Source organism: Microtus pennsylvanicus, chromosome 11 (genome assembly GCF_037038515.1).
Source record: "Microtus pennsylvanicus isolate mMicPen1 chromosome 11, mMicPen1.hap1, whole genome shotgun sequence".
Classification (NCBI taxonomy): domain Eukaryota; kingdom Metazoa; phylum Chordata; class Mammalia; order Rodentia; family Cricetidae; genus Microtus; species Microtus pennsylvanicus.
The window spans coordinates 52215610-52243246 of record NC_134589.1 but is presented as its reverse complement, the minus strand read 5'-3'; the positions used below and the strand labels follow the sequence as shown (position 1 = coordinate 52243246).

The window sequence follows — 27637 nt, the reverse complement described above, 5'->3', positions numbered from 1 at the left end:
CACAGTTGATGCCTGGGTCCCTGTGTTCTTTCTACAATTTTCTTTTCAGCCCTATTCCTTCAGTCACACGAGTCCCCAACAGCAAAACTCCCAAGTCAGAGGTACCTTGAGGAGGGGAGGTAGGAAACAGACCTTCACGAGACCATTTTTACCACAGTGATGCTAACGGTGACTTGTGTCCTCTCCCCAGGGCTTTGCTTTAGCTTGGTAGCTTGGTGCCCACCCCCGACACAGCCCATATGAACAGTACTGGCACTTGCTGTTATTTGAGTGTTCCAGCAGGCCCTCTCTACAGGTGGCTGCCTCCTTCGGCCTTCTGAGGCCACCATGATTCCCTCTCCATAACTTCCCACTTCACTCCAACCCAGGCCCCTTGGTTCCATGGGACCAACCCTCTGCTGACCCCAAGCGTGAAAGCCACGCTGCCTTCCAGATTCCCATCAGTCAATCTCCAGCCTTCTCAGCAACTTTTAAAGTTTTTTATTCTTTTTTTTTCTGTTTTCTGTTGTTCAAATTTCCCTTTTACAGTAAAACTATTGAGGTGACGGCCGTAACCCGCCACCTCCCCCATGGCAATATCAACTTCCTGTTCCCTGGAAGGAGCTAGGAACTACAGCACCAGAGAGATGAAATGACCTCTGGTGGACGAAGCAACCATTTCAGTTGGTGATTAAGGTGGCCAACTTGGTGCCTAAGGGCAGCTTTGATCTAATAAAATTGAGCTGGGAGGAAACTGAGGCAACAGCCCATTGTGCACTAAAGAGTAGGAAGAGGTATAGGCTTGTCACTATGGAAACAGCAACCAGTGCTAATAACTGCCATCAGCTAGACCAGTCGCTAGACCACCTCTTGGTCACTAAGAAGGTGCTGTGTTGGGTTTGAAGGGAGAAAGGCATGAACAAGACAGCCATCTGGTCACTGGGGAGAACATGTGGGTTCTTGGGGGGGTCCTGTTGACCAACAGAGATTATACTGGGGTACAGTCAGGGGAGAACAAGACAAACTGGGCCTGCCACAGTAGCTGGCAGTCATCTTAGCTGTCCTAAAAATCGCACAGAGCACAAGGGAAGGGAGATCCTGGGAAGTGCCACTGAGAACCTAGAAAATTCTCAGTCCACATTCGTCCTCTCACAGTGGTAAGTTCCAGCTTCCTCCTAAAACAGGAAGTCCCTCCTGCCCCTTCTCCACAGGGTAAGAACCAGCCACTCTCCATGCCCCCACCCCCACCCCACCATCTCCCCAGACTAAGCCACTTGGAATTCCAGCCAGACCACTTCCTATTTCAGGAGGGCGACTTCCTGTCCTGGATGAAGGCACTTCCAGTTCCTGCTGTTACTCCTTCTGCCACCTCCCAGGCCATTTCTGTCCAGGCCTGGCCACTTCTTGTCTGGAGCGAGTCACTTCCCATCTGATCAGATCATCTGATCTGATCACTTCCCATCAGGCATCAGATCAAGGCCATAATGTCCCCACTGGACATAACAGGACACTTCTCATGGTAGTAGTTGTGACCCAACCACCCCAAATGGCTGGAGTAAGGACACAGAAGGGCAGGGAAAGAGGCCCTGTGTTCCCCCCAAAAGCCCCCACTTTGGGCGGACTGAGGGGAGCAGTTGATATGGAAAGTTGGGAAGGGCCAAGAGCCGAGGGGAGAGACGCTTTGAGGCCCCAACCCAGGACACGCGTGAGAGGCACGGGACAAGAAGCCAAGAGGGTGAAGGAGATGGGATGAGGAGGGTGCTAGGGAAGAGGGGGAAAACAGACCTAGAGACAGGAGAGAGAATAAGAGATAGAGGAGAAACTGTGAGAGGCAGAAAGAGGTGCCAACCAAAAGACAGACTGTCCCACCCCTACTCCGGGTGGGCGAGGGAACAAGGACACCTGTGTCGTGATTAAAGGAGGCTGAGCCTGTGCCCCCTTCCCCAAGAGGCAGAGACTAGAGGGTGCCCACAGCCAGACGAGGGTGAGGGAGGGCAGGAAGAGGTGTGGTCAAGTCTTACGGGATCCTAAAATTGCTGAAGAGGGTGATAGCCAGGAAGAGCCGAGGAGCTGGTGGGGCAAAGGGGGGCCAAGGTTATGGCGCAGGTGTCCCTCATACCATGAATTAAACTGGAGGAGCACCCCGTGGAGGGCTGGATTGAGGAAAGCCAGGAGGGAGGAACCCTCATACCTTGTAGTAGATGTTTGGAGGGCTCTGGGGAGGGCCATCCTGCACAATGTACACAGGGTGCCCGTAGTCACCACTCACCTTCTCATAATGGGGGCAGAAGGGGGGATCTGCAGCCCCACCACCCCGCAGGGCTATCCCTAGCTCCCCAGGCTCAGCCTCCCGAGGTCCCATCCCCCCTCCGCCACCCAGGCCCAGAGACCCTCCCCTCCCAAAGGAGCCAGGACCAGGGTGGCGACTCTCCGAAGGCTTGGCCCGCCGTCTCCGCCAACACATGGCACCCCCAGCCCCTGCCACGCCCAGCAAGAGCAGCGCCAGCCCCCCTGCTGCCCCAGCCACTGCGGGCATGCTGGGAGGGGGCAGGGGGCCTTCAGCACCCCGAGAGGTTGCATTGCTGTTGGGGTCACCTGGCAGGGAAGGGGTGAAGGAGGAAAGAGGGGTAGGGGCTGAAGGAACCATCTGGATATTTGGATACACCCAGCCCTGGGGGTCCCCATCATGGGCTTCCCCAGCAGTGCCCAGGCCCTTTAGGTACCCCACATTCCCTCCCCCCAGGCCCAGATCAAAATCCAGGTGTCCAGCTTACAGCTTCCTGCCATGTAGTCCCCCCACTTCTCTGACAGCACTGATTGAAGCACTGACTTGGCTAATTAGTTCTAATTGAGTCTTTTCCTCATTTGGCTTCCACTTCCCTCCCACCCTCCCATCCTCTCTCCTCTTTCCTGTATCGCCGCCCCCAAAACAGGAGAGGGAGGGCGGAAGGGGGTGACAGCAGGGCAGCTGGGGTCTGAGAGCAGAGGAGGCAGTGACTGGCTCCTGGTTCCTACCTGGTAGGCTGTCCTTCCCGGGCTCCAGGCTGTGAGCCGCCCCTCGGTCTCTCTCCATGGGCATCTCAGACACAGGTTTTCGGGGTAGAGCTCCTCCTCGGGGACCTGAAGATAGGGAAGACACAAAGGAGGGGGCTGACTTACAGGGACTCCCTAAATCTCCCTCAGCTCCTAGCGGGTGTCCCCGAGCTCCACTCACTTTGTCCCACACGCAGAAGCACCTTCATGCCTCGGGTGAGGCACACACCTCCCTGCAAGCTCTCCAGGCCTTCCCGGGTCCCATCTGACGTGGCTGAGAACAAGAGCAGGCAAAGAAGTCAGCACTCCAGGTCTAGCCGGGTCTCTTCCCATGCCCTGGAGGGACACTACTAGATGCACAGAGGTGGATTCCAGTGGTCCTCCCTTGCTCGCCCTCCATCCCAGGACTCTCTATTGGCCCTGCCCTCTGCCTGGCAGTACCAATTATGTAGTAATCGTGGTGAGATCGGAACTCGTGGCCCCAGAGGTTAGGGCTGTATTCCTGGAACTTGATGGTGAAGCGGAGGTCCAAGTCTGGCCGGTCACATGTGAGAAGAAGATTTGGGGCAGGGGGTGCCTCACAGCGCCGACCCTGGGCACCCCCTACCAGGTACAGCTTGTAGAACTCATAACTGGGAGAGGAGTGAGGCCCAGGAGGCCGGGCCCGGGGACAAAGTAGATCTAGCCGGTCCCCGATCTGAGGGTACAGCACATAACCACCCTCTGCCTGGAACCTACAGGGAAGACAAGGCAGACAAGGAAGCAATGTCAGGGGTGTGGTACCCAAAGCTTTCCCTCACTCCCTCCCAACCCTCCAGGACAACAATTCTTAGCTCCCACCCATCCCCTTTGTTTGAGTCCTGTGTTCAGTAGGCGCGGGCACCAAGGGCCCTGCTAGCTCACATCAGAAGCAGCAGGAGGCCAGGCTCAGAGGTCTCCTGCCCCTTGGTGTGCCCAAATGCACTCTTCAGCCCGCCCTCACCACATGCACACTGCCATCTCCCGCTCCATCGCCGGTGTCGTTGCCATGGCAACGGGATGCCAGTTACCAAGGAGCTGGCCTCTCTGGAACCACACAGCCCACCCCTCCCAGGTGATTTCACTATTCCATGGCAGTCAACCATGGGGGTAGAACCTCCCTCTCCTTCAGGCCACCACTGATTTCAGGGCAAAAGGGGCAAGATAGAGGTTGAGGGGGGTGTGGGGGCATCCAGACCAGTTTTCCAAGTTAGCCGGTTAACGAGACACGAAGCAAATGCCAGTTTGGCATTGATCAAAATGGGGCTGATGAGAACCAATGTACAGGGGCCGACCACCCAGATCAGTCTCCTTCCTGATCCCACCTTGGGGCTTAAACTTTCTGAGGAAAGTGCTCTCTTGCTTTGGAGTTGAAGTAGTTGACTTCTGTGGCCATGACTGACACAATCCAGCACAGATCCCTGGCCAATAAGCTAGGGAACCCACAGGCCCAGCACAGCCTCGACTTGCCCGCCACTGCAAGCCCTGCCCTACATCCACAGTAGAAACTGAGTCCCAGGAGACTGTTGTCCAGCATCTGTCCAGACCCCAAATGACCAGGCTCCCACCCACCACCCAAAAGAGTCTCAGACGCCCTAATGCCTTTTCTCAACCCTCTCAGGATACCCCAATTTATACCCTCAAGCTACACCTGCTACTCAAAGCTGCAGCCAGGAGTTGCTGACAGGTGGGAGAGCCTGAGATTACCCCTACCAAGATATTGGAGGAAGAGGGTATACCAGGATTAGGACAGGGCAGGGAGGCCAGAAAGCAAAACACGGAGACAAACAAAACTGCTCCTACCTCTCCTTTCATGAGCACATAATACGTCCAAATACCTCGTCTCCAATCCTAATAGCTGCGAGGACTGAAGACACAAACTCAGAAAGGTTAAGTCATGTGCCTAAGGCTGCACAGCGGCAAGCCACAGAGCTAGGATTAGACCAAGTACCTGGTGAACTCCGAAGCCCACTCCCTCCCAAGACCTCTCGCGGCCTCCCCAGGGAAGTGGGAAGTTTCAGAAACAGAACTCTCTCATGCTGATGGTCATGAAAAACACCACGGAGGCAAATCACTTAGATGACCTCCCACAGGTCCTGTCTGCCCTGCGTGACTGACCCTTGGCCTCTTTTCAACCCAAAGCAAGCATGCCAGGGAAGAGTCCCTGATGGGAGGTTTGCAGCCAGGAGAACAGGAGAGGGCAATGGTATCCTCGGGACTCCAGCAGCAAGAGGGAAAGGAGAGGGGCTTGAGGAAGCTCAAGGATCACCCTAGAAAGAGTCCTCCAAACCAGGGAGACAGGAATATACTCTAACTGACAAGTCCTTCACTACTAACTCTGGCTGGGAAGGCGAGTTGGGATGGTGAGCTCCAACACCGAGTGCTCCTGGGAGCTGGGCATCCCTGCCCTTCCCCTCGGTGCTTCAGCAGCACCTAGTCAGCACCTCTCTCCTGAGAGCTGATATTAACCAGGCTCCCTTCAACCCAGATGACACAGGTCTCCTACAGATCCAAATAGCCACTCCACTGCCCTCTTGCTACCCGTGAACTTTTTCTCTCTGCCCCTGTGAGGTCTCCAAACTCCTGACACACGGTATCACCGCCCACATCCAGCTCTGTGCGACGCAGAGTCTGGCTCCTAAGATCATTGCTGTCTTGTAACCTGTCACCTCACCTCAGTGCTACAGCACCCTTTTGCCAGCCTCCTCCCAGCTCAGAATCCAAACCCTTTAGTCTCAAGGCTTCCACATCCCTTACCCACGGGAGCTGGAGTCTCCCCAGTCCCAGGCCACTCACCTCTTATTTGCCGAGTTCCAGTAGACAGGCTCCAGGCTAAGTCCAGACACCAGCCCCGCAAAACCTAGCAGCAGTATGGCCCCGACTTGCACACCCCCTGGTCCAAAATGGGGGGTCCCCATGACCCTACCAAGGCCTGGGGGCGGGGCACCAACTCCCCCAAAGTCTCTCACCCCCCAGGGGTGGCTACCACGCTGTGGAGCCCCAGTCACCCTGGTGGGTGGCTAATCACCCCCAGCTCCCACAAGGACCCTTTTTTCTCCTGTGCCTGTGCCCGGGCTCCAGAGCGCTCAGCTCCACAAGAACCCTTGCAGGGGCCGTCTGCAGGCGCCCTACGCGCCCCCGGCCCACGCGCCAGCACCTCGGGATTTGTGCGCCGGGCTACGTGGGGGACATGGGGAGCCGAGGACCGGGCGGGGGAGGCATGGGGTGCCGGGCAAGGCAGCGAGGAAAGGGACACCGAGCCGGAGCCCCAGCCTCGCCGGGATTGAGGGCAGCAGGCTAAGGGAGGAAACCAGTCCCGAGCCCAGGAGGGGGGAGTTAAAGGAGAGGCGGGGAGGGGGAGAGCATGGTGGAGGGAAAAACCGGAGCTGGAGCTCAGTCGGAGCGGGCGTCGCATCCCGCGGCCCACGCCCCCCACACCTCCCTCACCTCGCGCACCTCCCGTCCTCCACCCCGCCTTGCTGCCCCGCGCGGGCTCTCACGCCCCCTTTGTCTCTCACAGTGTCCGTCTCTGGATGAGTTTCTGCTTGCCTTCCTGCCCTCCGATTGCCCGAGCGGGTGGAATCTTCCTCGCTACCATCTAGAAAGCTTCTTGCCCTATCCGCCCCAAAAAACCTTCCCCCTTTGCTCCCGCAGCCTGCTCCTCTTCCATCCCAAAACACCGCTGCTTCCGAGCGGCCTGGAGAGGGTAATGATAACCTTGAAGGTGAAGCACTTCATAGAGCGTATAGCTAAGTTGGTGGTCTACCTGTGCGAAGTGGGAGGGGGCAGAGCTACCCGGGTTCAGAGAGTACCCCGTGACTTGCCCAAGGTCACACGGGGAGTTTAGGAAAAATCGAAAATACAACCTAAGCTTCTGAACCCCTTTCTTAGGGTCCCTTCTGTCACAGCTTCTCTGACCCTTGGCTGTTTCCTGTGGATCAGGTGGAAGACAGGGAGTAAATTTTGACCCTTCTTAGGTAATCATGGAGAGAAGTGGGACTGGGAGAGGAAAAGGGGTACCTATAACCCCCAAAGCTGTACTCCACAGGAAGGGCTGTTTCCAATTATCCTGGGGGAAGGGAGGAGCTGCCTTCTTGGGTGTAAGAAGCAAGGCTTTCAGCACCTCCCGGCAGGGGCGGCATTCCTCTCCTTCCTGCCCAATCCTCCACAGGCAGCCCCTTTCCCTTTGACTGAGGTCCCCACCACGGCCCCCGTTGACAGCATCTCTTCAAAGAATCCCATTCTGGGTGTTTGACAAGGTGTGTGAGGAGGGGGGTGGGAGGATGGAGAGGCACGCCGAGTGCCGCTGCTGAAGGAGCAAGCCCCTTGCCCCAGCGCTGCATTCTAGAGACCAACAGGAAGCCACCGCGTTTCTCCATTCACTCCTTCACGGGTGTCCTTGACTCTGCCTAGAGGGTGCAGTGGGGCAGCGTTCTTGCACCCTTGCCCTCGGCAGCTGGAGGACGGTAAACAGTGCGGTGTGCAGCCATCAGCGCTGACTTGGTTGTCACTGTCTGCTTAGTCTCTCAGTCACACTCAACTGTCTGCCACTGAGCTCCCGCCGCCCCTGCTCAGGCCAGCTCACCCTGACCCCCGGTGCAGCCACCTCAGGAGTGAGATTTCAAACAGGTTTGCTCCTCAGTTTACCAAGTTGCCTAGCAACCATCTAGTCAATGGTATGAGGCCCCACCCCCACCTGCTTGACTTCACACCATGCTCAGCACCTCATTGGCTCCTGCCTGGTCCCACCTCTCAACCCCTGGTTTTGGGAACAATATGCCAGACCCCACAGATGCTGGACAAAGGAACCTACTGACGCTCCCTCCAAACTCCCGCCAGTCACGTGCCACCCCAAACAGACACACAATGACTCCAGCATCATACAAAATCTTTATATTAACTCATCCCCACAGCCCTCTGTCCTTCCTTGTCCCTTCTCATCTTGGTGGTCATCAGGGCTACTGGGGTCTGGTCCCCCTCCACACCACCAGAGCTGAAGCCGCCATTCAGGATGGGCGTGGCATAGAGACAGCAGGGGAAGATCCAGCTCCGGCTCGCCTTCATCCCCACTACTGGTGGGCTCCGGAAACATGCGCTGGCCAGAAGCAGTAGCCAGCAGAGGCAAGCTGGGGTGAAGGCTAGAGGAGAGAGAACAATCTGTCAGCACCGAGGTCAGGGTGATTCTACGTGGAGTGGGGGATCCACCTTCCTCCCCAACCCCAGCTCCTCCAGTGAACTGAGGACCTCACTCCATTGGTGCAGTCCTTCTGGGGCAGAAAAGTCATCACAGATTCCAGCTTGCAGTCACTGAGAGCTCCCCGGATGTCCCACACAGAGACATCTCCATTGGTGTTGCCACTCACTAGGAACTGCCCACTCCTGGGAAGGAAGGGAAGCTTGTGGGTAGACGCATCCCTCTGGGGGTAAAAGCCATTCCTACCCGGGGGCCTAGGATGCAGCCAGACTCTGTCAGACATCCTTGAACCTGGAAGGAGCCACAGCCACTTACGGGTCCACATCAAAGTAGATGCGCTGATTGGTGCTCACTTCCCGACTCAAAGACCACAGGACATAGCCAGGCTGCCGCAGATCCCAGCACAGAAGTTCAGCATCCTGAAGACAACAGGGATCAAAAGTGTGCCCCTCTCCTCCCCCACCGATTCTCTCATTCTCTCTCTCCCCTGCCTCCAACTCAGCCTCCCTGAGTCCCTAAATTGGTTCCTGTCAAGCCACAGGCTTTGGGCTCTGACCAATACCTTTCGGGCTCCTGAGAAGAAGAGGTTGCCATCCGGGTGAAAGCAAAGGTGGGTGACACCCGCTTGGTGGCCTCCCAGCAAGGCAAGAGGAGAACCATCATCACAGGCATACAGGCCTATGGTCCGGCCATAGGAGCCGCAGGCATAAAGGGGCTGGGAGGGGCTGAAGGCTAGACAGGAGATGATGCCACTCTGGCCTTGCTTTTTGGCTGGAGAAGAAACAAGAGAGCAGTTAGCACAGGGCAGTTTGCAGTACCTCTGTACCCACAATGCTGACATGCAGGAGGGACTCATCACCCCACCCAATCTGTCACATCTGAAGTTCTCTGACGCTTCCCAGATCACTCAGGCCCCCTCTCCCCACTTCTCTCCCACTTTCTCCTGGAAGGCCTGGAGAGCTATGGGTCTACAGGAAATGGACTCCCTCCTCCTTTGGTTCCATAAAGTTTAGTGGCACAGCGCTTGCCTAACACAAGACCCTGGGTTCAATCCCAGGCACTGAAAAAAAAGAATAAAATAAAAATAATTTCTAGCTATTAGCAAGGTTTTGAGAGCACCAAGTACGCATTTGACAGGCATGGATGGGTTAGGAGTTAACCCAGCTTTCTAGCCAACTGGTTGACCGTGGGAGAACTTCCTCCATGCCCAGAGTGGGTGTCTTCTCTGCAGCTGGCAAGTGCCTCCCCGGCTTGGACGGAGTTTAAGAATCCCACAGGTGGCCCCAGCTCCTTCACAAAGTCCCTTTGCAGGTGCCACTCTTCCATCTCCTCCCCCTCCGAGGCTTACCAAACGTGGCTCGCACCTCGCAGTCTCTACCAGGCCTGGACGTGGAAAAGACTCGCACGGTCCGGTTGAAGCCACAGAAGAGTTGGGAACCATCCGGCGAGAAGCAGAGTGAGTGGGCGGCTGTCAGCTCGTCCTAGGGGCAGGAGAGGGCTGCAAACAGGCCTGCGGAGCTTCAGCTGCCTTCCGAAAAGGAAGGCGGGGTTACAGTGAGCACAGGGGCTGGGCAGGGAAGTCGGTACCAGGTGGTTGTAGGCGCGGAAGGAAGCCCGGAGTTCTCCAGTGAATGCGTCCCAGATGTGAATCGGGTTCTCCCGACTGCTGCTGGCCACACTGAGAGAAACACGGACACTGAGGCCTGGCACCCAGCCCTCTCGGCTTTCATCAGGAGGGCACACTGAGCACCTTCCCCCGCCCTCCCGGTAGCCCTGGCAGCCTAAGGAGAGGCCTCCTTGAACCTGGGTGTGTGGGCTGGGTAAGGAGATGATGGGAACGCATGGTGAGGGGCACATGACGGACATCACGCGCATCACTTACTAGGAGGTGTCTGGCTGGGCGGAGGACATCTGAGAATACCAGCAGTAATCATAGATGGTGTCGCCCTCCGCCATTCGAAGGACAGGAACCTGGACAGAGGTGTGGGAATGCTGGGGTCACTGGCAGGGGAAAACAGGTGAAAGCTTGGGCCCCTCCCCCAGGGGGTGTTGTGACTCAGTGGAGGACTCCAGAGGGAGAAGGAAGCAGATGGCAGAAAGAGCAGTCTTTACTGTCCAAGCTTGTAACGCAGCAGGCTCTATGTCAGGCTAGGGCCAATCTCAGTAGAGAGTCATAGTCGTTTGCTTTTTTTTTTTTTTGGTCTGTTTTTTTTTTTTTTTCGAGACAGGGTTTCTCTGGGTAGCCCAGGCTGGCCTCAAACTCACCGAGATCCACCTGCCTCTGCCTCCCAAATGCTGAGATTAAAGGCTTGCGCCATCACCTCCAGGCCATAAAATTTTTTTAAACACTTACACAAGACACAACTAATACCCTAATCTAGAGACAAAGAACCAAGCAGGTTCTATGCCATTTTACACTTTAAAGATTATCAGACCTTAGGATTTAGCTCAGCGGCAAAGACTTATTTCGACTACTGTGTGTGTGCTCATACATCACGCTACACACATGTGGAAGTCGGGGAACAACACATCCTCCCTTTCCCACATGGGGGTCCTGGAAATCTAACTCAGATCTTAGATTTGTGCCCCCCAGACAGGGTTTCCCAGATCCCAAATGGGCCTTGAACTTCTGAGCTCCCTGCTGGCACCTCCAGGGGACCAGGTTGCAGGTGCATTATCACACCTGCTTATGCCCTGCTGGGGAAGGAACCCAAGGGCTTCATGCATGTGAGAAACGTGTTCTACCAACCAGGCTCCATCCCCAGGAAATGTACAAACATTTAACAGCAAAATAAGGGCCACGGACCCACCTCAGTGGGAGAATACTTGCTTAGCAGGCATCAGGTCCCAGGTTTAATCTTTACTACCACAAACAAGCCAATGCCTATAGCCTTTCTATCCAATTGAAGAAAAGGTCAGAGTGTGGTATCTCTTGCCTGTAATCCCAGCACTTGAATAGAGACAGGAGTCCCTGTGCGTTTAAGACCAACTTGGAATACTTAAAGAATTCCAGGTCAGGACTGGCAAGATGGCTTAGTGGATAAAGGCATTTGCCTTTTATTAGGTGGATCAAGGCCAGCCTTCTTCTTCTTTTGTTCTTCCAGACTGGGTTTCTGTGTAGCTTCAGAGCCTGTCTTGGAACTCACTCTGTAGACCAGGCTCGTCTCTAACTCACAGAGATCCACCTGCCATTGCATCTGGATTGCTGGGATTAAAAGTACAGGCCACCATGCCTGGCAAAAATAATAAATTTTTTTAAAAAGGGGGGGGGCTGGAGAAATGGCTCAGTGGTTCAGAGCCCTGGCTGCTTTTCCAGGGGGCTCAGGTTCAATTCCCAGACCCCACACAGCAGCTAACAACTGTCTCTATCTCCAAGATCTGATACCCTCACACCCGTACACCAGGCAAACCTCAGACAAAAGATCAATGCAAGAGGCAAGCGGATCTCTGTGAGTTCAAGGTCAGCCTTGTCTACAAAGCAAGTTCCAGGAGAGTCAAAGCTGTTACACAGAGAAACCCTGTTTCAGGGAGGAAAAAAATTAAAACTAAATAAATAAAATCAATGCAGATTAAATAAATATATATTTTTAGACACTGCCTCAAAAACTGGAACACAGGGGCTGGGGTGTGGCTGAGCAGGCGGGTTGCTTGCCTAGCATTCACAAAACGCTAGGCTTGAACCAGGAATAAATGGCTCATGCCTGGAACCCCAGAATCTCAGCACTCCAGAGATAGGCAGGAGGATAAGAAGTTTAAAGTCAGCCAGGGCTACTCGAAAGTCTGACTCAAAAACAAAACAAGGGGGCTGGAGAGATGGCTCAGAGGTTAAGAGCACGGACTGCTCTTCCAGAGGTCCTGAGTTCAATTCCTAGCAACCACATGGTGGCTCACAACCTTCTGTACTGAGATCTGGTGCCCTCTTCTGGCTTGCAGGCATACATGGAGGCTGAACACTGTGTACATAATAAATAAAATTCTTTAAAAAAAAAAAAAAACAAAAATAGGGGTGAGGGTGTTGAGTCGGTTCAGTGGGCAAAGGTATGTGCGGTGCAAACCTGGCAACCGTAGTTTGATCTCTGGAACCCATGTAAAGACAGGAGAGGAGCTGGGCAGTGGTGGTGCACACCTTTAACCCCAGCACTCGGGAGGCAGAGACAGGCAGGTCTCTGAGTTCAAGCCAGCCTGGTCTATAGAGCGAGTTCCAAGACAGACTCCAAAGTTACACAGAAAAACCCTATCTTGAGGGGAAAAAAAAAAAGGAGAGCACAATCCTGTGACCTGATTCTCATGAAGGCCAAAGCACACCTGTGCCCATGCCTTCACATCACACACACGCTAATAAACAACAGCAATAGAAACAAATCATTTTAACTTGACAGTTTTAGTGCTGTGCTGGAGTGTAGCTCAAAGTCCGGGCTGTGATCCTCACCACTACAAAAACAAACAATACAGGCAACGCCAGGAAGGTAAAGAACACCAGGCACTTTTAGATGTAGCTGCTGAGAGTAGAGAGCTGAGCGCTCTGGAAAAAACAGGCAACTCTCACAGCTGGAGGCCGGTCAGCCTTTGGCTAAACTGTTCTGCTTGCTGGCTGTGAAATGGTGTTTCGTCATGGCATAACTTGGGATTTCCATCCATACCGTACAGTTGTAGGGTGAAGGTGAGACCGTTTGTCCTGTTATTTTTTATTTTTGTCTATATAGGGTTTCACTTAGTCCAGGCTGGCCTCAAACTCACTATGTGGCTGTCAAGGTTGGCCTTGAACTCCTGTGTCTCTTTGTTTCCCAAGCTCTGGGATGAGCCTCACACGCGGCTTCATCTTCTCTGTATTTAGGCCCATCGCGCCATCATTTTTGCCTTTTTTCTGCTAGGTTGTTCTCTTCTCCACAGTTTACACAGTGTTTACACACTATGGACACCGATCCTTCGTAAGCTACTTGCTGACATCACCAACCACGACTTCATCTCCTGCCCCATCAGCCTGAATCCAACAGCTGACCAGCTGGGGCACAGCTCCACTCGCATCCCACAGGCACCTCAGACTCTGCTGCTCCGGGGCCCCACACCGGTTTGAAAATCCACTCTGTGCTCCTATTACAGCTGCTCCAGCTGTCAACCTGCAGGAACTCTAGAGTCACTAAGGAAAAGGGAACATCAACTGAGGAATTTCACAGATGCCCTGTAGGTACTGTAGGCCTGTGGGCATTTTCTGGTTGATGTAGGAGGGTGCAGCCTGCTCTAGGTGGTGAGCCTAAACATATAAGATAGCTGACCATAAGCTTGGGAACAGCCAGGAAGGAAGCAGTGCCGCTCTTTGGTCTCAATCACAGCAGAAAAACGAACCAGAACAAAACCCATCCTCGACTGTCATCCTTTCTACTCCAGGTCTGTCCCAACACAAGGGTTTGCCAATTCCCCTCCAGGGCTCCCTGGAATCTGTTTTCTCCCCTCCATCCTCTCCTGATAGCCCATGACAAGCCACTGCCTCCTTGGTAGCACCTCTGCAACAGCCTGAGTGTTCTCAGACCACCCACCGATCTCCAAGCTGGAGATCTTAGTAAGACCTTAGTAAGCTGGGGATCTACATAGAATCACTCTCCGGCTAAGATGTTCCAGAGACTCCATGTAGCCCTTTCCCTTATAAAGACTCCATCACCTCAGCTACCAAGGCTCATCTCAGCCCACTTCCTTAAAACAATCACAATATCCACTGCTTTGACTCTCATGAGAGAGCAACTCCATATGTTCTGAGCCACAGGCTTTCCAGAACCGGTCTTTGTTTTTAGTGTTATTCCTTCCCCTCCCCTGTGACTGACTCCTCTGGCAGAATCGAATCCCTCGGGGTCCTAGGTGCTGCTTCCTCTGCTGCACCCTCCCTGCTTCACGTTCCCAAGCCCTCCAGGCTCCTCACTGCCATCCCGAACAGCGCGAGAGTCCTGTTGGCCCTGCTCATCACTGTCCTCTCGACGTCCAGGGCAAGATCACAGGCAAAGGATTTGCTCATGTTTACTTTCATTTTACATGTATGAGTGCTCTGCCTGCATGCGTGTATGCATGCCACATGTGTGCCTAGAGCGTTCAAGGTCAGAAGAGGGCGTCTGATCCCCTGGAACTGGAGTCACAGGTGGTTAGGAGCCATTATGTGGGCGCTGAGAACTGAACGCAGATCCTGGGCAGGATCACTCTTAACCACCCCGCGACCTCTCCAGCCCTAGTAAGTAATGTTTTCATGAGCAAATGGAGACAGCAACACTGTTGCAGTAACATAGCACCCAAAATAATTAGATCGTGAATTAAGGAGTGAAGAGGGCGATTAGAAAGATTAGACAGGCTTAATGAGACCTGCTAATGTAACGATGTGGAGCAGTAGGAAGGAGATTACAGGATGAGACCCCGGTTTCTGGCTTGGATCGCTGAGGCCACAGAGATGGTGGAGGACGTATGAGACACAGAGAGGCTACGAAGCCAACATCCTCTGAAGTAGAATCAGAACAGACTTTGCAAGGATAAAAGAACAATCGCCTAGCTCTGGCCCTGGGGGATGAGGACACCTCCACCCCCATTCTGAAAAGGGTCTCTGGAGAGGGCCAGAGTAGCAGTGAGAACAAGTAGGAGTTCTAGAAAGCTCTGTGAAAAGATGGAGACAGTAAGACGGGACACTACATAGGGAGGGGAACTATTTCACACAGGCACACAGGAATTCAGTCATCTCTCAGTACCCAAGAGGCGCTGATGCCAGGACCCTCCCCCACAACACCAAAGCTGTTGTGGTCAGTCCTACAGACCGCGTGTATGCTGCAGGATCTGCAGAGCCTACCCCCTCTCAGATGCGCCAATCTCTAGGTCACTTTTCATTACTAATAAAATGTAAATGACGCATTGAGAGTTGCTGTGCCACACGCGGTGTAGGAAGAAAAGTTCCAAACCTGTTCAGGACAGACCCCCTGGGTTCTGTTTATTATTTACTTATCTATTTATTTTTACACCCAGCCGCGGCCTTCCCCCATCCTGCAGATATACAGATGCCAGAAGCATGAACAGAGGACCAACTGTCTCCCAAACTGTGTTCTCAGACATGAAAAGTGAGAGGACTCAGCTAGAACTAACGGCACACGCGTGTAATTCCACACGTGGGAGGCTGAGGCAGGATGAGTACAGCTTCAATCAGGGTCAGTCTGGGATACTAAGACTCAGCCTGAAAAAAAGGAGTCGGAGGTGACGACACAGCTCTGGCTAACAAACATGTATAAAAACCAAGCAAGGGTTTGAACCCCAAAACTGAGGTAGGGGGAAAAAGCCAGAGAGAATACTTTTAAAAAATGAGGTTGCAGTAGACCAATTTCACCCACATATTACTAAACGCAAGAAAGTAATGATGTAAGAAAATTTTGAAAACAATTTCTGTATCATAAACCATTAATATACAGAGAAATACCTACACAGAGACATGTGCAGACTGTTGAGCTAAAGTGTTTTTTAAAATCTCATGGAAGAGGCCGGGCGGTGGTGACTCACACCTTTAATCCCAGCACTCAGGAGGCAGAGGCAAGCAGATCTCTGTAAGTTCGAGGCCAGCCTGGTCTACAAGAGCTAGTTCCAGGACAGGTTCCAAAGCTACAGAGTAAAACCTATCTTGAAAAACAAACAAAAATCTCATGGAGGAACCTGACTCTGCTTCTCTGCTGGGTGAGACAGGTCTGTCTTTACCACAGCACTAGGGAGGCAGAGGCAGGTCCATCTCTGAGGTCCATGCCAGTCACGGTTACAAAGTGAGACCTTGTCTCAAAACAAAACAAAAACCCACAGAAAACAAACAAGCAGAGAGGGAGAAGAAGAGAGGAAAACAAAGGGGCTTCCAGAAACAAAAGGGAGAGAGGAAGGAAGGAAAAGACCACTTACTTAAAGCACCAGGAGGAAGCCGCTGGAAACAGCGCTGCACAGCCAGGCTGCTCTGACCTCTCAATCCTCCTGCCTCAGCCTCCTGACTGTAGACTACACGGGCACTGGCCACCACACCAGCTGGCAATCTGCAGAATAATGTGTGCTACGAGAATCCTAGAAACCCAAATGTCCAAAAGGGAAGAAAAGGGTTTTGTTTTGGTTTTTTCAACAAAACCTACCAAAAGCACTCAACAAACGCCATTAGACACAAGAACTAGGGAGCCTGGACCACTGTGAGAAACATTTAGTACATTATTGCTAAAAAGGAAAAAGCAAGGAGTGGAGCTGGAGAGATGGCTCAGAGGTTAAGAGCACTAGCTGCTCTTCTAGAGGTACTGAGTTCAATTCCCAGCAACCACACAGGGGCTCACAACCATCTATAATGAGATCTGGTGCCTCTTCTGATGTGTATATGTTAATAGAACATTGTATGCATAATAAATAAATAAATCTTTAAAAAAAAAAGGAAAGGAAAAAGCAGGAAAGAAAACCATGTACTACAGAGTTACAAGCACATAATCGGCTCCCGTATTTGGACACAGCTTTCAGAAACAATGGCAATGAAGTTCAAGGGCTGAGTTCTATAAAGTGGCAGGCAGTGGTGGTTCTCTGTTTTGAGGCTATAGCTTAGAACGGCTTAAAGCTCACTACATAGCCCAGGCTGGCCTTAAACTCACACCAGCCCTTCTGCCCCAGCCTCCCAAGTGCTGAGATTCTTAGGCATGAGCCACCACTGTAGGATCTCATTCTCTATTCTCTCTCCTTCCCATGTCTCTGTATGCGTGTACATAAGGCCCCAAGCATGGTAGGCAAGCAGTTCCACTCCCAGGGGGTTTCAATGTTTATTACTGTGTGTGAGCATGCACACACTATGTCACAGTGCACACAAGTCAACCAGAGGACAAATTTGTGAAGTTGGTTCGCTCCTTCCATCTTTATGTGAATTCTGGTGACCCAACAATTCTGGTGATGTGTTACCAGGCTGGCATGCGGAGGGCCTCTACCGTGATAGTTAATGCTGATCATCAACGTGCCAGGACCCAGGATCACCTATGAGATAACCTGTCAGGTCTTTGAGGGGGTTTCTGGACTGGATTACCTGATATAGCAGGACCTACCCTCAACGGGAGAGGTTCCGCTCTATGGGCTTGGGTCCTCCTGGGCTGGATAAAAAGGATAAAAAGGGTGGAGTACCAGCTTCCCACACCTCCGTGCTTCCTGACTGATGACAGGGGCCTGATGCCATGACTTCCCTGCAGTGATGGACTATACCCTCAAACTGTGAAGCTATTGTCACAGCAAGGAGAAAACTAACCACACCTCAGTGACCTTGTTTCTCCATAACCAAGCCCCTATATCCCAGCGTCTAACCACTCCCGCCTGATGCAGCCTCTCTACTATACCAGAGCCCCTGGTCTTCAGACTCCCCCAGTGTCTGCCTAGGAACCAGGGCTTTTTACCTCCTCCCTGAACTCACCCATCTGTAGCCTCTAATCTAGGTAGCCATTTAGCACCAGGCCACCCTTCTTTCTGGAAGCCATGAAGACTCACAGGAACATTCATCAGTCGAGATGTCCCATGCAATCTCAGCACATGTGAGGCCATGTCCCATGCAATCTCAGCACATGTGAGGCCAAAGAGGATCAGTACATGACTGACACCTCTGCCTGACTTGGTACACAGAGAGTCCCAGGCCAGCCAGGGATACATGGAGACTGACTCAAAACAAACAGGGCTGGTAGATGGTTGAGCAGTTAAGAGCATACACTGCTCTCTTGCAGAAGCGTAAGCTCTGTTCCCAATCCCATGCCAGGCAGTTCCAGGGATCCAACACCCTCTCCTGGCCCCTGTGGGTACCTGCACTCACACATACAGAAATAGACAAAAAAAGAGAAAAAGAAAAAGTAAATAAAAAATAAATCTTAACAACAACAAAAAAAAAAAGCCAGGCATGGTAATATATGCCTTTAATCCCAGCATTCTGGAGGCAAAGGCAGGTGGATCTCTATGAGTTCAAGGCCAGCCTAGTGTATAAAGTAAGTTCCAGGACAGTGACGCACATACAAAGAAACCCTGTCTTGAAAAACAAAAAACAAAAAAAAACAGACACAGAAACAAAAGACAAGCACAAACATATCCCTTATCCCCAGGCACTAGAGAAGCCCATCTTCCGGCTTACCTAGCATTACATTGGCACACACGCTATTCCATATTCCCGAATCTGTCTTAAATTACTCTGTCAGCTCCCCCAAATCCTTACTTAGCTAAGGATTTTCAATATTCATACTCCAGGATCTAAAATCACCCTTCTTTTCTTCTTCTTGGAACCCCATTCACCCTCCAGAACTTGCCAGGCCCTGGCTATCCCATGCCCTCTTGAGCTGCAATGGCTTTCCGGCTCACTCCCCTCCTCTGTATATACTTCACCTGGAGACTCAGCCTTCCCACGGGTTGCTTTTTTGTTTGTTTTGGTTTTGGGTTTTTTGTTTTTTCCACTTTTAAGCTGGAGGTAGGCCATGATTCACTATTTAGACAAGGGTGAACTTGGCCTTCTGATCCTCCTGCCTCCATCCCTAATGATGGGGTTACAGATGTGAATCACCACATCCATTTTATGAAATGCTAGGGACCAAACCCAGGGCTTGGTGTGCCAGGCAAACAGTCTACCGAGTGGATAAATCCCTGTCCTCTTCACACTCTCCAGTTATTGATATCAACCCACATCTCCATTCTCCCTATTTTTTTTGGAGGCAAAGAGCCTCTCTGTGCAGCCCTGGATGACCCAGAACTCGCTATATAGACCAGGCTGGCTTCTGCCTCCCAAGCCCTACGTTTAAGGCACATGCCACCATGGCTGGCTTCCTTTTCTCTTTCTTATTCTCTGCAAACTACCCACCTGGTTCTGCATTTGCTTCCTACAGATCTTTCTGTTGTCTTTATTATTGCTGCTCTGTGTGTATGGTATATGTATAAGCATGGGTAAACACACACCACAGTGCATGGTGGAGCTCAGAGGACAACTTTTAGGGGTCAGCTCTCTCTGCACCATGGGCTGCATGAATTGAACTCGGGTGTTAGGATTGCTCGGCAAGCACTCTGACCTTCTTGGTCCTCTCAGTGGCCTATAATCTTTTTAAAGATGTTTAATCCCACCACTTGGGAGGCAGAGTCAGGCAGAGCTCTGTGAGTTCAAGGCCAGCCTGTTCTACAGAGAATTCCAGGACAGCCAGGACTACAAAGACAAACCCTGTCTCGGGGGAGAAAAAAAAATGGAAAAGTACATGAGTTTTTTGGCTGCCTGTATGTCTCTGCACCACACGTGTGCCTGGTACCCGCAAAGAAGGCCAGAAAAGGGCATCGGATCCCTCAAACCAGAGTATGTAGACTAGTGTGAGCTGCCATGTGAGTTCGGGGAATTGAACCTGGGTCCTCGGGAAGAAGAGCCAGTGCTCCTAACTACTGAGCCATCATCTCTCCAACCCTCCCTACGCTCATTCTTGAATTTTCATTTCCACAGGAACTATGAATTCACTGTCCTCTTCCAGATACCACTGTTACTCGCCCCTGTATTCCTTCAGGTCTCTGCTCAGGTGTCTGTCACCTTAATAGCGAGGTCTTCCTCAAGTAATCTTTTCATTGCTGTCTTAAACAAAGCCTCACCATGTAGCCCTGGCTGGCCTGAACTCAGAGATCCACCTGCCTCTGCCTTCTGTGCTGGCATCCAAGGAGTGTGCGGGGCTGGAGAAGTGGTTCAGCAGGCAAGAGCATGCACGTGTTCTCTTCCAGAGAACTGGGGTTCAATTCCCACCTCCCAGGTGGTGGCTTACAACCATCTGTAACTCCAGTCCCAAGGGGTCTGGTGTCCTCTTCTGGCACCTGTGAGCACCAGACATGCAAATGGCAAAGACGTACATGCAGGCAAAACACCATGTACATTACAAAAATAAATCAATCAATAAAGGTGTGCACCACTATGCCTGGCCTAATCACCCGGTTTAAGGCTGTAGCTGGATCCAGCTGCTCTTCCCTGCTCTACTTTCTCTGTGGCATCTATCAGGTAACATTTTACTTTGCTGCCTCTTTCATACCTATTTCTTTCTGTCCTGAAACTAGCTCCTGTAGACCAGGCTGGCCTCGAACTCACGGAGATCTGCTTGCCTCTGCCTCCCGAGTGCTGGGATTAAAGGTGTGAGCTACCACTGCCTGGCTCATACTTATTTCTTCCCACAAAACATAAGCTTCCTAAGGACAGGACTTTTGCCTGTTTTATGCCTGACTACTCCTCAGGACATAAAATATGCTGTTCACAGAATGTTCAACAAAAGCACACTGACCCCGGCAGGCAGAGTGATACATGCCTACAGCCGCTGTCACTGAGGAGTCCAAAGTAGAAAGACCCCCTGAGTCCAGATTTTTTTTTTTGTTTTTTTGTTTGTTTGATTTGTTTTTTTGTTTCCAAGACAGAGTTTCCTTGTATAACCTTGGCTGTACTAGAACTTGCTTTGTAGACCAGGATGGCCTTAAACTCACAGAGATCCACCTGTCTCTGCCACCATGCCCAGCTTTGAGTCCAGTCTGAGAGATGCAATGAGACACTAACCACAAAATGAAGACTACGTCCCTGTGAGCCACCACAAGGCTGAGAGGAGGTGACTCTCCCTTCTCTGCTGCTGTCTTTCAGAGCCTGGCCAGACCCTGCACGAGAGAGGTCCCTGAGCCTCTTCATGCTCTCTGCAACCCTCTCTCGCCATGTAGCGAACATCAATGTGCACAACTCAAATGTCTCTGAAACTGAACAACAAAACAACCACACAACAGAAAACATGAAGAGGAGGGCCAGGGCTGCAGCTCTGTGGTCAAGTGCCTACCTAACATGTACCAGACACACAGAAACCGGAAGAACAAAAGCACTGGACAAGCGAGTGCTGAAAGAAGCGATGTGGGTGGGGGGCTGGAGAGATGGCTCAGAGGTTAAGAGCATTGCCTGCTCTTCCAAAGGTCCTGAGTTCAATTCCCAGCAACCACATGGTGGCTCATAACCACCTGTAATGGGGTCTGGTGCCCTCTTCTGGCCTGCAGGCATACACACAGACAGAATATTGTATACATAATAAACAAACAAACAAATAAATAAATAAATAAATATATAAAAAGAAGCAATGTGGGCCTTCCTGTGCCGGGGATCTGCTTCCTCGGCACCTAGAGCCATTCCCCTCAGCTGGTATCTGCCACGAGTGGGCTGTGTCACCAAAGTGGTACTACCACCTCTAACCATCAAGTTCACCTCCTCCATTTTTACAATTATCCATTCGGTTTCATCAGGAACCTATTTATAGGGTGGAGAAATGGTTTGGAGGCTGTTCAGGGGTAAAGACCTTAGTTCAATCTCCCACAACCCACTTAGGCAGATACAGTAGCTCCTGCCCGGAATCTCAGAACTATGACAAGATACAAAGTAGAAACATGACAATCCCCAGAAGCCTGCAGGCTACATGTAGCAGTGAACAAGAGACCCTGTCCAAAGGACATGGAAAGCAAAGATCAATGCCCAGGGTTGTTTCCTGACCTCTGCATGTCCCAAAATGGGCACACACAGAGATCATACATACACACAAAGGTTCTTTTCTCTCTCTCTCTCTGTTTTTAAGACAAGGATTCTGCGTAACAGCCCTGGCTGTCCTGGAACTCATTCTGTAGACCAGGCTGGCCTCAAATTCACAGAGATCCACCTGCCTCTGCCTTCCAAGTGCTGGAATTAAATGGAATTTAAAAAATGTGCCACCATCGCCTGGCTCTCTCTCTTTAACATGAACTGATGTTTTGCTTACATATATGTCTGTATGAGGTGCCAGATCCCCTGGAACTGGAGATACAGACAGTTGTGAGCTGCCATGTGGGTGCTGGGAATTGAACCCAAGTCCTCTGGAAGAGCAGCCAGTGCTCTTAACCACTGAGCCGTTTCCCCAGCACCCACAAATGTTTTTATTTTTTAAATCTATGTTTACAAGCAGGGTATAAGTATAAAAGAATCAGGAGTTCAAGGTTATCTTCAGCTACTTACGAAGTTCAAGGCCAATCTAGGGACTTGACCGTATCTTGGTGGGGAAGCTGAAAATCCAGAGGCAGTCATAGGAGGATCTCTGTGAGTTTGAGGCCAGTCTGGTCTACACAGTGAGTTCCAGTCAAGGCTCCATAGTAAAATCCTGTCTCAAAAATATTAAAAGGGGGCTACAGAGATGGCTCCGTGACCGAGCATGGTCTGCTCTTCTAGAAGGCCTATGTTAGATTCCCAGTAGCATGGCAGACCACAACCATCTGTACATAGAGAGTTTCACACCAGCCAAGGCCTTATAAAGTATACCCTGTCTCAAAAAAGAGCATTAAACAAGGTCACGAGTTTGGGGTCTCCTGATAAGACTGTGGCTATGTAGTACAAGGAAGAGGTTAACAGTTCAGCTTAGTGGTAGAGGCTCAACAAGGAGCATGGGGGTGGAAGAAACTGTTTCTACAATCCAGCTCTTCAATCTTAAACTTCCCAGCACTACCACTCAGCCCTTGGTTTTGTGAGACACGGTCTTGGACTATAACCTATGTTACCCTGAACTCCCAATTCTCCCCCTCAGCTTCTCAAATGCTGGGATTACAGGTGCACACAATGCCTAGAAAGAGATCTTTCCCTTCTTTCAGTGGTTTGAGACGAGGGGCTAGTTGTTAATGGGCACAGGGTTAGTTGTTAACAGGGGACGGGGTGCTGATTGTTAACGGGGGAAACGGGATGCTGGTTATTAACAGGTGGCAGTGTGCTATTTGTTAAGGGGGACAGGGTGCTGATTGTTAACAGGGGGAACGGGGTGCTGGTTGTTAATGGGGGGAAACTGGATGCTGGTTGTTAACGGGGGAAAAGGGGTGCTGGTTGTTAACAGGGGCGATGTGCTATTTGCTAACGGGGGGAGGAGGCAGTGTGCTATTTGTTAAGGGGGACAGGGTGCTGGTTGTTAATGGAGGAACGGGGTGCGGATTAACGAGGAACAGGGTACTGGTTGTTAATGGGGGGAACGGGGTGCTGGTTGTTAACAGGGGACAGGGTTAGTTGTTAATGGAGGACAGGGTGCTACTTATCCCAGAACTTACTATGTGACTAAACTAGGCAGGCTCCCTAGTGCTGGGATTACAAACCCTGGCCGGGACATCCAGCTAAATCTTTTCTTTATAAATGACACAGTCTCAGCTATTCCTCCCTCTCTGTAGGACCACCCCTAGCACACGACCACCACTTAACAACCCCTTCCGTGGCCCCACATCCCTCTTATCACTGATCCTTTTCCCGGCTTGGAGATGTAGATCAGTGATCAAACATTTCTTGGCTCCCTTCCTTTCCATAGCACAATTCCAAATAATTGCCCATTCTTTTTCCCTTACCCATTTTAACCGACTTCTGCCTCCATCTCTCCTCTGGAAGTGCTCTTATCTGGGTCCCTTGTGTTCCCTGTGGTCACCCTCTAAAGACTCCTAGCTCCTCTCAGCACCACTTATCAGGACTCCTTGTCTTCTGCGCATTAGATGTCACCTCTCAGGGCTGGAGAGAAGTCTTAGGAGTTAAGGGTGGGTAGGTGGCTGGACAGTGGTTGTGCACCCCTTTAATCCCAGCACTTGGGAGGCAGAGGCAGGCGGATCTCTGTAAGTTCAAGGTCAGCCTGGTCTACAGAACGAGTCCCAGGGCAGTCAGAGCTACACAGAGAAACCCTGTCTCAAAAAACAAAGCAAAACAAAACAAAAAGAACAGGTAGATACTGCTCTTCCAGGGGACCCAAGTTAAGTTCCTTTTTTTTCTTTTGGGGGAGGGGGCTGGCTGGTTGTTGTTGGATTTGTTTTTGGAGACAGGGTGTCGCTTAGTAGCCCTAGCTGTCCTGGAACTCACTATGTAGACCAGGCTGGCCCCAAACTCCTGAGTACTGGACAGAAGTCTGAGATGACCATTACTCCAGCTGCAGGGATCCAATGCCCTCTTCTAACCTCCAAGGGTAATGAACACACGTTATATATACACACACACATACAAATTTAAAAATAAATCTTTAAAAAGCTCCTGCCTCAAAAGACACACACACCTTCGACATCACTCTTGCTCATCCGGTCCACTCTTTATCGTTTTGAAACTCTCAAACAGACTCCAAAAGGCCTTCCCCCAAGATCCCACATTACACGGCTGCCAGTCACCTCTCCAACCCCCTTCCCCAACACCTGCATTCCTTCTGTTCTGTGAACACAGCTTAGGGTCTTTGTTTTACTGTCGCCTCTTCCTGCAAGTTTTTTCACATCATATAGCCGTCATCTTCAGGCCTCAGCGAAAAGTCTCCATTTCTACTGCCCCTCCCTGACCTGTACTCCTAAAGTGCTAGCTTCTGCAAGGCTGTTTTTGTTTTATGACTTGAGACAGGGTCTTACTATGTAGCCCCCTGGCTAGCCTGGAACTCACTCTATAGACCAAGCTGGCCTCACACTCACAAGAGACTCGTCAGACTCTGCTTCCTGAGTGTTGGAATTAAAGGAGTGTTCCCTGACACCCCACTTCTGCAGAGTTTTTGCTGTCTTCTGCAATGTTGGAAACTGAACCAAGGGTCTCTTGGATACTAGGTAAATACAAAGGCGCAGAGCTATACCCCTAGCCTGAAGCAGTATGTCCTAGTCACCCTCAACTTTCTGGTTTTTACCTTCAAAGGAGTTTTTTTTCCTGTTTCTTAAAGAGATGAGGCCTCGTGCAAATGCAGTGCTACATCCCTGCAACCTAGCCTCGTGATAACATGGGGTTACATCCCTGCAACCTCAGCACTTACAGGTGAAGCCAGCAGACCAGGGATTCAAGGCCATCCTCGGCTATATGGCTACTTTGAGGCCAGCCGTCTCTACATTAACATTAAGATCTTGTCTCAAAGTCTTCATCTGCCATTTACTTCTGAAAGAGCCCAGCCCAAACACAGTGGCCTAGGCCTTGCCATGCAGTTGAGGATGACCTCAAATTCATCCTCCTGCTTCCACCTCCAGAGGGCTGAGATTACAAGAGTAAGCCAACACACCCAGTTTATGCAGTGCAGGGGCTTGAACACAGGCTTCGAGTGCCAACTGAGCCACCTCCCAAGCAGGCGGTTAACTGCTTGATAACCACCTAGACACACACTGTCACAGAAATCATGACCAGAGAAAACACAGACTCCTGACTAAACAGGCTGACTTCCCTCTAAAGGACATCCGTGGCGAAGGAACGTCCTGTCTGTGAACAGGTCACCCGTGGACACGCCGTCTTCATTGGCAGGAAGGGCTCTAGTGTGTAGGGCTTGCAAAGGGGCGAAGGCAGGCCCTCCCCCTTACCATTTCTGCATATTCCACCGGCTCTCCTTCGCTGTACAGTTCCGTGGGCAGGTTGTAAATCCGTAGGACGTTATCGGCACTATTGGTCAAGATACAGGAACCATCAGGGGCCCTAAAAACATAGGAAAATTAGAAAACTGGGCAGACCTGATTTCCAGATGTAGGGCTAGGGCTACCTGAGTACCCTTGAGAAAAGGCTAGTCAAAAGCTCATGCGGAGGGTGGTGGCACATGTCTATAACCCAGTCAAAAGCTCATGCAGAGGGTGGTGGCACACATCTATAACCCCAGCTACTCGAGAGGCTGAGGCTGAGGAGCTCAAGACCCAGGCCAGTTTGTGCAACTTGGTAAGGCCCTATCAAAAATAAAGCAAATAATGATGATGATGATAAGACTAGGAGGTAGCTTAGTGGTGAGGTCCAAGCTCACATGTTGGACACACTAGGCTAAATCCACAGTCCCAAAAATGGAAATAAAGATCGACAGGGCAAAGGAAGGGGAAAAAAACCCTAGTCTCAGTATTCACCAGTATTCTATTACTCCTTAGGCACCTCTGGGTAAGTTTGTGGTTTGTCTGGGTTTTTAGTGTTTTGTTATGTTTTTCTGAGACAGGGTTTCTCTGTGCAGCCTTGGCTGTCCTGTACTCCCTGTGTAGACCAGACTGGCCTTGAACTCAAAGACTCTCCTGCCTCACCTCGAACTCCCAGTCCTTCCTCTATTTCCCAGATGTTGAGATTACAGGATTGTCCCACCACAACGGGCCAAGTATGGGTGGGTTTTAAAATGAAAATCCCGAAGGTGGCCATATCCCCGCCCCGTTGAACTTACCACTTACAGCCTTTCAGGAAGTTCTCGGAGCGGGTGCTGAACTCGGACCAGGAACCAGTGAGGTATCGGGGTACCTGTGAGAAGTTGTAGCTCCAAAAGCTGGAAAGGGGATGGAGAAACAAACGGGTCGTCAGAGCAAAATTGGCCTGGAGTGGAGCTGAGGACTGGTGACTGTCGTTTCCACAAGTCCAACGTCCTCAGATTCCTGAGTCACTTACGTGTCCCCCTCGACCACTGGACCGGGTTCTTCAGACACACCTTCCATGGCTTCTCCTGACTCCAACGCAGGCTGATTCGTTTCTTCTACAGGATGGCTCACATTTTCAGAGAGTTCTTGCTCCTCGATCCGAGGACTCAACTCACCGGGAGTATTGAACTCTACTTCCAAGGGAGCGGAGGAGAGAGGAACTGAGTCCCCTTGTTGTGGCTCCGGGCACACGACCGAGTCAGCTACAGAATCTGTGGCTATCTGGCACTGTTCATCTCCACTGCAAGGCGGTGGTAACAGTTCGGAGTCTGTATTTTTATCCACAGGGGAACCTTGGGGCACCGGAGCTGGGGCCTGGTCAGAAGGGATGCTATCCGGAGATGACGGTCGCTCCTCCGACGTCTTCATTCTGTAGAGCAAGCGGGGAGGACAGGGGCCGGGCAAGCCTTGTTTGCACCGGCTATCAGCTGCTGAGACCAGATGGCATTAAAGTTCCCAGGGATCCGGGCGCAGGACTGCACAGACCCACCGCGCCTGCCTCTCTCTTCCAGGAAGAGTTAGCCGAACCACGCAACTGAGGACAAACACCGGGAAACCAAAGCAGAAAGCAAAGCACCTGGTGTCGCTACGCGCCGCTACTGCTTCTTGCTCTCGCGGGAGTCGGGTCACCTTCCGATTGGCTCTCTGCATCCCGATTAGATTCTGGAGAGGCGAGGCGGGAAGGCACGAGTTTGCCCAACCCTCAAGCGCTAGAGGCTTCTGGGAGTTGTAGTCATCACTCTAGGTCTCGGCGAAAAGTACATGAGCTCCCCCTACTGTCCGCTGGGATAATTCTTAAGGTACCTACCCTCCCTGACCTGCAGAGGGTGCTTAGTTTCTACAATTTTTGCCCCTCTTGAATCTCTTGTCGAGTCAGGCAACCTCAAAATAAGATTTCCTTTCTCTCTCTCTCTCTCTCCCTCTCTCTCTGTCTCTCCATCCCTTCTACCTCCCTTCCACCTCCCTCCCTTCTTAGCTTTCAAGTTCTCTATCCCCGTAAAATTTTCGTTGCTGTGCAATTGAAGGCTGTGA

At 51.5% G+C, this 27637-nt stretch overlaps 2 protein-coding genes across 4 annotated transcripts; both read right to left on the bottom strand.

Annotated features, from left to right (window-relative positions):
- Positions 1 to 463: 463 nt before the first annotated feature.
- On the bottom strand, positions 464 to 6561 carry Efnb3 (ephrin B3). Of its 2 annotated transcripts, none has more exons than XM_075992032.1 (5): positions 5827 to 6561; positions 3454 to 3746; positions 3194 to 3286; positions 2995 to 3099; positions 464 to 1764 (listed from the first exon to the last, which is right to left on the bottom strand). In XM_075992032.1, exons 1-5 carry the CDS (start codon positions 5946 to 5948, stop codon positions 1448 to 1450), a joined length of 930 nt encoding a protein of 309 aa, XP_075848147.1. In that variant the 5' UTR covers positions 5949 to 6561; the 3' UTR covers positions 464 to 1447. The 2 variants fall into 2 exon arrangements, with proteins under 2 accessions (XP_075848147.1, XP_075848146.1); XM_075992031.1 differs by having other exon boundaries at positions 464 to 2574; positions 5827 to 6455.
- Positions 6562 to 7908: 1347 nt separating this feature from the next.
- Positions 7909 to 27217, bottom strand: Wrap53 (WD repeat containing antisense to TP53). 2 transcript variants are annotated; one of them, XM_075992029.1, is made up of 10 exons: positions 26577 to 27217; positions 26359 to 26457; positions 25532 to 25643; positions 10107 to 10195; positions 9812 to 9902; positions 9573 to 9705; positions 8787 to 8995; positions 8540 to 8643; positions 8275 to 8409; positions 7909 to 8168 (listed from the first exon to the last, which is right to left on the bottom strand). In XM_075992029.1, exons 1-10 carry the CDS (start codon positions 26972 to 26974, stop codon positions 7922 to 7924), a joined length of 1617 nt encoding a protein of 538 aa, XP_075848144.1. In that variant the 5' UTR covers positions 26975 to 27217; the 3' UTR covers positions 7909 to 7921. The 2 variants fall into 2 exon arrangements, with proteins under 2 accessions (XP_075848144.1, XP_075848145.1); XM_075992030.1 differs by having other exon boundaries at positions 8280 to 8409; positions 26577 to 27113.
- Positions 27218 to 27637: the final 420 nt, after the last annotated feature.